The sequence below is a fragment of the Pholcus phalangioides genome, unplaced genomic scaffold, assembly GCF_987345545.1.
Source record: "Pholcus phalangioides strain wild (caught in Gottingen) unplaced genomic scaffold, Ppha-v1.0 ptg000042l_1, whole genome shotgun sequence".
Taxonomy (NCBI): Eukaryota; Metazoa; Arthropoda; class Arachnida; order Araneae; family Pholcidae; genus Pholcus; species Pholcus phalangioides.
Window position 1 is genome coordinate 16,880,666 of NW_028301628.1, and position 10,287 is coordinate 16,890,952.

The window sequence follows — 10,287 nt, forward strand, 5'->3', positions numbered from 1 at the left end:
TATCTAGTTCGTTGCGCACAAGAAATAGAGTTTAAAGGTGACATATCCAATCTTAGAAAAGGGAAATTGGCAACAGACAAGATAAAAAACTTACTTCCATACTTAGACGAAAAGGATATTTTGCGAGTAGGTGGTCGTTTACGGCACAGTCAAATAAGTGATAGCCAAAAACATCCGATCATATTACCATCAAAACATAAGCTCACTAGAATGATCATTGAGCATCATCATAAAAAATATTTACGCAGTGGTAGTTGGCAAAATTTATTGTATTCTTTGATGAGAGAATTTTGGCCATTACGTGGCAGAGATATGTGTCGTAAGGTTGTACATGACTGTATCACTTGTTTCAAGATAAAACCTGTAACAGTAGAACAACTCATGGGGGATTTACCTAAAGAAAGAGTCACTGTGAACTATCCCTTTAACTGCTCTGGTGTCGACTTTTGTGGACCGTTTCTGATAAAATATAAGGGCCAGAGAAAGGGGATCTACCACAAGGTGTATATTTGCATTTTTGTATGCATGGTCACGAAGGCCACTCATTTGGAAATAGTGTCTGATTTGACATCCGAAGCATTTATCGCTTGCTTGAAAAGATTTGTTGCCAGGAGAGGAAAACCTCAAAAAATGTTCAGCGATAATGCAAAAAACTTCGTAAGTGCTAATAAAACTCTGAAAAATTGGTATGCCGATATTGTGCAGAGTAATAACAATCTCGTCAACTATTTAACAGCAGAGGGTATTCAGTGGCAGTTTATACCTCCCAGAGCACCCAACTTTGGTGGTTTGTGGGAGGCCGGGGTAAAATCCTTTAAGCACCATTTGAAACGTGTAGTTGGGAATTCGAAACTAACATACGAAGAACTGTTAACTATTGTCAATCAAGTAGAGGGAATTTTAAATTCACGTCCGTTAACACCACTATCTAGTGATATAGATGATTTAGATATTCTTACGCCTGGTCATTTCCTCATTGGTCGCCCAGTCACTGCCATTGTAGAGCCATCACTGACTGATGTTAAGGAAAACAGATTGAATTTATGACAACGTACATCTAAGTTGGTGCAAACAATCTGGAAGCATTGGCAAAACAATTATTTGAGCACTTTGCAACAACGAAATAAATGGAAAGGTTCCAAGCCCAACATCAATGTTGGAGATATGGTTGTCATGAAAGAAGAAAACCTCCCAAGTTGTAAATGGATTTTGGGAAGAGTCGTGGAGGTTTTCCAGGGTAGGGATAATAAAGTGAGAATTGCAAATGTAAAAACAATGAATGGGATCTTCAAAAGATCAATATGTAAAATCGCGTTGTTGCCGTTAGAAGGGTCTCGATAAAAAAAAAAAATAAATAAAAAAAAAAAAATCATTGGGTTTCCGCCTTGAAATTATAATTGTATAATATAGTACATTTGTGTATGTATATAGTGCATTTGTATTTCATATAATTAATTTTTGTTTCGCAAATATGATATCTGTACTGCATCGAATTTTTGTTATATGTGAATTTTGTTTATGTATTCAAGTTTTATATTGTCGTATTTATTGAAATTAATATTTCAATGCCGGGCGGCATGTTAGGCCGATACATCAAATGATGTGAGTTGGCGGCTATTTTGTACGCCAATTGTAGCGAGCGTTTTTCTGTGAATGTATTACGAAATAAGTCGTTAACCAGGAAAGGAGACGAGCAGTAGGCTGTCCCTTTAAAAATAAAGTTAGTACTATAGGAGTACGTGTTTAAGTTCAATTGTGTGATTGAATCTCATTAATGCACAGTAGTAGCATTTTTAGGTTACATTTTTAACTGAGCTATTGAACAGATGTTTTTGGAATTTTTCTTCCATATTTTTCCGAAAAGACGGATTTTTTTTTTTCAAATATTTGAAGACATTTTCTCCCATCGACTACTTGTGAGGATCGGAATGAAGACATCTTTATTCCCATATTCTATGTGGCTCTAGATTAAACCACCAAAGGATGCCTCTATGCTGCCTATGGGCACTGAACCAGGGGTGAAGGAGAAAAATAATTACAAAAATTGCGAAAAAACAGTTTTTATGCACGAATTTCGAACTAAAGATGCGGGCGATTCGTCCGCATCTTCAGTGCTCTTTTGAAAGGGTATGCGGACCCGCATCCGCATCCGCTCCGTGTGAAAGGGGTCTTATTGTGATGCTAGCATTGGATCTCTGAATGTAATAAATCTGAGCTATCATTGTGTACAATTGGATGACGCTTGGAATATTAGAAGTTCTAGAGATTTTGTGGTCAACGCTAGGGGCCATCTATTAATAGACCTTTGTGAAAATTTTTCCTTATCAGTCCTGAATGGTAGAAATTTCGGCGATCCAGAGGGATCCTCTTACATTCATAAGAGTTGGACGATCGGGGATCAATTATTCTCATCATTACTGTTGGTAAGATGGCAATAGACAATTATTCTCATTATTACTGTTTGTAAGATGGCAACATTTAGTTAAATTCTAATCATCGTGGTGGCAAGTCGCACATGTATATAGCTCGAATGTTTTGTATTTGAAGAAATTAAATGTAATTCTAAAATGTCGTTTCATAATTCCGTACAAGCGGCCGCGAAGCAAGCCCCAAAGAAATCAGCAGACGCATATTGTGAAGTGCTATGATAATGGTCCGTTGAGAAGCTTCGTGGGTACTTGTTTCGATTTGGAAGCAGGACAGCTCGGCGATAGCAAAGGAATCTTAGTCTACCAAAATAAGCAAGTGTTATCGGTGAGTGAAGTGTTATCTCTTTTCCGTTTCTGTTCGAATTAAATCGTTCTCCAATGTGCCGAAATCAAAATCTAGTGATATGATCTCAGCATTCAAGCTCTGGACCAAGGAAATTCGAACGGCGGAGGGAGAGGTGTCAGCCATTTTAGAATCCGGTGACGCGTATTTCCTGCGGGAATTCAAGCGCGAACTAAAAACTTGAATCAGAATCTGGAGAGGTGCCAAGGGTCCATTCAAGTATTACGTAAGCAGATTTTCAGCCATTTTTGACCCCCCCCCCCTTGTCAGCAAAAATATGAAAAAAGAATATTTCATATCTTCAAAAAGTGGTTGTTGATGACGTAAGCAACCTTCAAACCCCTCCCTCCCCCCTTGTCATCAAAAGTCAGAAAATCCGAACCCCCCCCCCCCCCGATGCTGACGTAATACTGGAATGACCCCTAAAGGCCCGTTTACACGAGGCAAGCGCTTTAGTGGGCAACTTAATTTTAACTTACCGATTCTTCTTGAAGGTGTCCACACGATTTAGTGGTAAGTAGATGCTCATTGGATAATTTTTACGGAGGTGAGCGCAGTTAGCGCATGCGCGCTTCAGTCTACTCAAATCCACGGAGAGAGACAGACGCAACGCGCGGGAGTATAATAGTAATACTTTTTTATTTATCTGGCATTCAGAGAGGTGCTTTTTTTAAAGCTCATAGCTTTCGTAACGATGGATGAAGATGATCAGGTAGAACTTACGAATACTGTGATCAGAGCCACATTATATGATATTTTTTTTAAAGAATATAAATTTATTCACTTAAATAAATTTATTCAATAAAAAAGGAGAAACTCTTTTCTCACTTGCGCGAGAGCAACACACTGAGCAAGAAGTAGGTCACGCAAGGGAAACAGTTCGCTTGTCCCCTTTTTTCGCCTCTGCCACCCACGCATCAGGAGGTGCACGTAAGGGGGGCGAGAGATGACGCCACAGGGGAAAAAGAATACACAACATATTATAAACTTATGTAAGTCATCGAGAAGAAATATAAGATTTCTCTATTTCTCCTCCAAGTTCTAAATATCGATTATATGATATTTTAATCGAAGTTGAAGAGGAGATAAATTAGAATTATGTAAGCCGAAAATACGGGAGAAGATTCTTGGCATTCGTAGGAAATTCTAAGGTTTAAAAATTAAATAATAAAAATTTATTAAACAAAAGTTATTTCCAAATTTTCGAAATCATTATTATTTTTTAATTTCATCTATAGAGATGACATCTTTATGTTGAATATTTGATCATGTATTTTTACAACAGATGGCAGCAAATTCGTTCTGGACGAGAGAAATATTCGAAAGCCCCCTTCCAGTTTTTAATTTATAAATCCTCCCCACCTGATATATATTTATGAATCTTCATTTTTTTTTCAACTCCTGACATCACGTCGACAGAATATTCCATAGCTTTTTCCAACATCGAATAATTTTTAGCTTGTTTGTTAAAGTAATTTTCATTTCAATAGTTCAACAAACATTCATGGCGAAGATATTTTTCAACAAACTTGAAGCTTGTGTCCTCTGGCCACCTCACCATCCAATATTTCCGCGGAATTCTAGCGAAACTTCAGGAGACGACGGAGTATGAACAGGTTCACGCTTGAGATCAAAATAAACCCCTCCGTGAGAGAGCAAAAAGACCCCTCCAGCGCGGCAGGTCACGCCCACTGGCGCATGCGCATACGTCTACTTAACCGGAAAAAATAGAACCATTCGTATTCACTTACCAACTAAATTACTAAATCCCAACTAAATCACTTGCGCACTTGCCAACTAAAGCCGTGTAAACGGCCCTTATCGTCAGCATACATTGTATCGTACTTGGCAACTAAAAATTAAGTTACCAACTAAAGCGCTTGCGTCGTGTAAACGGGCCTTAACGCGATATCGCGAAATCGAATGAATCACTCGGTGAAGTACAGCATGACGGCTACGTAGAGCTGAGAGGGAAAATTCTTCGAGATGACAAGTTCGGTGTCGATGGCTGAAGATAGTTTCAGCCAGCCCAGTGAAAAATCTCAGTCGAAGGACAATAATCTGAAGCTGTGCAAAGTTCGAGTTACCGGAATTCAAGGGCGAGTTCGGAGGTTGGCTGAGCTTCAAGGAAGTCTTCGAAGTTCTATTGGGAACAACCCCAATTTATCAGATGTCCCAGTATCTGAAGGCGCCCCTGAAAGGCGAAGCGGCGAGATTAGTGTCGGGATTCGCGATTACGAGCGCGAGTTATTCTCAAGCGTGGGATTCTGAAGTCGAGATATGACAACAAGCGTGAACTCGCGTATGCCAAGATCTTCCAGCTGAAACAAGGGAAAATCGTGAATTCAAAAATTCTTAGAGCTGCTGGACAGGGCGAGCGAGGCAATACGAAATCTACGGTGCTTGAGACTTGAAGGAAGTGGTCCGTCGAATGTACTGTTGGTGTACTTTCTAAAATAAAAATTAGATGATAGTCTAATGAAGCAGTGGGAACTAAGTCAAGGTCAAGAGTATCCCGAGTATGATGAATTCATAGCTTTCCTTGAAAATCAGGCCAGGTGTCTAAAGTCTGTCCAATATGGTCCCGGACCAAGGGAAGAGTCGAAAGGCAATTCTAGACTTGATTTTTCCTGTGCTACTCGTAAACAAGCAAATGTGTCGTGTATAGTGTGTAAACAAGATCATAAGCTTAGTGATTGCAACAAATTTAAATCTATGACATTCAACGACAGGTGGATTTTCGTGAAGTCAAATAAGCTATGCTTCAATTGCTTGAGGAATAATCACTCAGCTGCAGAATGTTTGTTTACAACCCACTGCCAGTGTTGTAAAGGAAAGCACCATTCTCTCTTGCATGAATTCAAGGTGCCTCCTGTCGTAACACCTACGAGTGAAGAAGCAGCCGTGTCAAGCACTTTCAATGTTTCCGAAGCAAAATAAAGTCAAGTACTGGAATCTGAAATTCATCGCAAGTTGCGGCAAGGGTCAAGTCCGTACAACAACAGCATTAGTTGTCGAAAAACTGTCTTCAAAAGTCCCTAACTTCGAGATATCCGTTAGTAGTGGGAAAAGGGGGTTACTGGAACAAAGGACTTAGTACAGTCAAGGCTAGGACCGGAAAAAGGCGCAAAAGGCGTTCGATGTACGCATGCGCGTCAGGAGGTCCCGGTTTTATCCCCCCCCCCCATTATAAAAGAGGAATGAACCCGTGTTCCACTTTCACTCCGATTAAAAAAAAAATGGAAGATCTATACCGAAATCCGAAGAGTGAGGGTAGTTATGGTGGTGTCGAACCATTATATCGAGCTCTAAAAGGGGAATTTTCTCGAACAAAAATAAGAAAGTGGTTAGAAGGGGAAAAATCTTACACACTCCATCGTGAAAGAAGAAAAAAGTTCCCCAGGAACCGTATTATAGTTGGTGCAATGAATCAACAATTCCAGGCTGATTTAGTTGACATGAGAAACCTGGTAAAATACAACGACGGTTATCAGTATATCTTAACGTGTATTGATGTGTTGTCTAAATATGCTTGGGCCATCCCGCTCAAAGACAAAACGGGGCGGAGCATGGTGAAAGCGTTTGATCAAATATTTGTCGAAAGGCAACCACATGTTCTGCAAACGGATAAAGGCACCGAATTCAAGAATAAGGTCTTCCAAAAGTTTCTGAAGGAAAAAGGGGTCAAGTTCTTTACGACAGAGGATGACGTCACAAAGGCTGCGATAGCAGAAAGGTTCAATAAAACGCTGAAATCGAGGATGTGGCGATACTTCACAGAAAATAACACGCATAGATACATAGACGTGTTACAAGATCTGGTTTTTGGGTATAATAATAAGTTTCACAGGAGTATAATGATGAGTCCTACCGAAGTTAATAAAGAAAACGAAAAGAGGGTGTGGGACAACCTCTATGGGAAGAAAAAGGTTAAAAAAGTAAAGCAAAGGTTTTTTATCGGTGACCAGGTTCGTATTTCTCGTACGAAACACCCTTTTGAAAAGGGATACGAGTCTAATTTTACACATGAAGTTTTCGTGGTGGATGAATACATACCGAGGGAGATACCCGTCTACAGACTAAAAGATTTGATGGGTGAAAAAATTGAAGGGACATTTTACGAACATGAAATGACGAAGACCACACTAGAAGACACCTTTCCTATAGAAAAAATTCTAAGAAAAAGGAAGAGGCAAGGTAAAACAGAGCTACTCGTAAAGTGGATGCATTATCCAGAAAAGTTTATATCATGGATATAAATACAGCGACTCAATCCATCTTTACTCATTTCAACAAGATGGCTTCGTTCTACTTAACGCTCCCAAGCGATTCGAGCATGAATTTCTTTCCTGATAACACCCTTTCCAACTTCGTCACAAAACTCCCCAGCGCGTTAGAGTTTGATTCGGATATGGAAGTAGCTCTATCAGAGCTGATATTTCCCCATTCTTTCCACAACATAACGGAACGGTCTAACAGCTTTGAATTTAATTCTGGAGATGGAGTGATAAAAAAAGGTGTCATCCCTTGTGGTTTCTACGAGAGTACCACAGACCTGATTAAGGTGATGACGAGAAATTTTAGAAAGGAAGATATTGATTTGATTTTCAACAAAACCACGAAAAAAGTGAAGGTGGCTACGAGGAAAGGTGCTAAGTTAATTCTACATACAGGAATAGCAGAGAATCTAGGTTTTGAACCCGGTGAGATAAAAGGAATGATGATAGAGGGGCCTTTCACGGCTGATCCGAAACTAGACTTTCATCTGTTGTACGTTTATTGTGATATAGTCGAACCGCAGATTGTCGGCAACACCTTTGCCCCGTTATTAAGAATCGTAAAAACCGAAGGACACGGTGGCGACATCGTCAACGCAGCCTTCGAGAGGGGTCACTACATCCCTCTAGCCCGAAGGAGTTTTGAAACAGTTCACATTCATATAAGGACGCACACAGGTCATCTCGTGTCATTTGAACGTGGGAAGGTGATAGTTAAACTCCACTTCCGACTGAAACATTTATGATGTCTTACCGCCCGTATCGCTGTTGTATAGACAGCGTAACTGATTATTACGTCAACCAAGCGGGTCAAGGTCTTGGATATTATCAGGGTATACCACTGCAACGGGGTTACGGTTTCGGTTCAATATTCAGCTCCCTTTTCCGATCGGCTATGCCTTTGTTCAAAAAAGGAGCGAAGGCTCTTGGCCGTCAGGTTCTCAGGTCAGGTGTAGATTTTGCCAATGACGTCGTACAAGGTAGAGATTTGAAAACAGCTGCGGTGGAAAGAGCAAAAGAGGCTGGTCGCTTGCTGAGTGATAAAGCTTCTATGAAAGTTAAAACAATGCTCGGAGGACATAAAAGGAAACGCTTAGCGAGAAAAAACGTCATTCGTAAGAAAGCTAGGAAGGCAACAGCACCCGATATTTTCGATTGAGAAGATGGCTCTCGACAAACTCACCCGAGTGTCTCAAAAGCGAAGTAGATTTGTTCGCTTTACCCCCTACTCAAACCGCCATAGAAGGTGGAGAATGGATTGAATTTCTCCCACTTTCCAGTATTAAAGACGGTCCGATTGAGTTCAACATTACAGGTAGCACCGAAGATTACATAGACCTATCTTCCACACAACTACACGTCAAGTTGAGGGTCACAAAGAAGGACGGTAAACCACTTCTTGATACCGACCTAGTTTCTCCTGCGAATCTACCGCTACATTCCCTCTTCTCCCAAGTGGACGTCTCTCTCAATGGTAGGAATATCACGAATTCGTCTCACACCTACCCTTACAGAGCCTATATCGAAACTTTGCTGAACTATGGTCGAGATGCGAAGATGGGTCCCCTCACTATGGAAGGTTTCCACAAGGACACTGCAGGTTCCATGGCCGACCACGAAAATAACGAAGGTATGAAAGAGCGGTCAAAACACATTGCAAACAGCAGATCTTACGACCTATTGGGAAGAGTACACTGTTCACTTTTTTTTCAACAAAGACTGTTACTCAACTTGGTAGATGTTAAACTTAGATTAGTGCGTTCGAAACCATCGTTTTTTCTAATATCCTCGACAGCTGATTATAACGTGCACATAGATCATGCCAGCCTCTTTGTAAGGAAGGTGAGAGTTAACCCAGCTGTTGCCATCGGGCATGCTAAAGCATTGGAGAAGACCACTGCGAAATACCCTATCAATAGAGTACTTTGTAAGGTTTACTCTGTGGCACAGGGAAGCATGTCATTCGTCCAAGACAATGTGTATCTGGGTGCAATGCCTCAACGAGTTATCATCGGCCTAGTTGACAATGAATCTTTCAACGGTACATTTAGAAGCAACCCGTTCGATTTCAAGCATTACGATCTCAACTTCGTCTCCGTATATGTTGATGGTCGACCAGTCCCCCACAAACCCCTAGAGCCTAACTTTGAGACCGGAAACACCGTAAGAGCCTACAATAACCTGTTTCGAGTCGAGGAAGATCGTGGCATAGACATAACCAGAGAAGAATTTCATAGTGGTTACACTCTATTTTGTTTCTCCCTACTCCCCGACCAGAGCGACTGCGGACACTTACACTTGGTGAAACATAGTAATCTACGTGTGGAACTAAAGTTTGCGAAAGCACTACCTAAAACCATCTCGGTAATCATATATGGTGAGTTTCAGAACCTTATAGAGATAACAAAATCGAGAAGTGTATTGTGCGATTTCTCTGGCTGATGGATTCCGAACAGATTCGTCGAGCACTCCGCAGAGACCCGAAAACGAAAAAAGTTTTCAGGAACGTTTACGCTAGTGACGCGTTGCCTTCGAGAATACGAAATTATCCTACAGCTCTGATCGTTAACACAGATACCAGTGCAGAGTCTGGAACACATTGGTTGGCTATATATCTTCATGACAATTTGACCGCGGAGTTTTTTGACTCATTCGGAAGACATCCTTCAAACTTTCAGAAAGGTAATATCACGAAATTCCTGAGAAGATATCAACGACTCACCTACAATGACGTGGCGCTGCAGTCAGCTGATACCCAAGTTTGTGGCTATTATGTTATTTATTACGTGTACTGTAAATGTATGGGTGAAAGTATGAATTCTATTGTATCTCGCTTCAATGTGAACAACGATTTACGTGTGTTTAACTTTGTAAGAAAATACTTTTCTTTTTAATAAAATTGATTTGCACAACTCATGTCTCATCATTTTTCACGATGGAACCGTTAACGTTACACCATCCATTCACTGCCGTCTGTGCAGGTGCAAGCGGTAGCGGGAAAACATATTTTTTAAAGGGTCTGCTCGAACATCGTGAAAGGCTTATCAAACCTTTACCGAAACGCGTGATATGGTTTTACGGAGAATCTCAGCCACTGCACGAGGAAATTAGAGATGTTGAATTCCGAGACGATTGTAATTTCGAGGGAGTCTCCAATGCCTTACTGATTTTCGATGATTTTATGTCAGAGTTATCGGGAGAAGAGAAAATGGTTAAGCTATTTACTAAGTATAGCCAC

At 40.6% G+C, this 10,287-nt stretch overlaps 1 protein-coding gene across 1 annotated transcript; it reads left to right on the forward strand.

Annotated features, from left to right (window-relative positions):
* Positions 1-8,212: 8,212 nt before the first annotated feature.
* Positions 8,213-9,491, forward strand: LOC149064548 (uncharacterized protein F54H12.2-like). The gene is made up of 2 exons (XM_089255367.1): positions 8,213-8,252; positions 8,365-9,491. Exons 1-2 carry the CDS (start codon positions 8,213-8,215, stop codon positions 9,489-9,491), a joined length of 1,167 nt encoding a protein of 388 aa, XP_089111493.1.
* Positions 9,492-10,287: the final 796 nt, after the last annotated feature.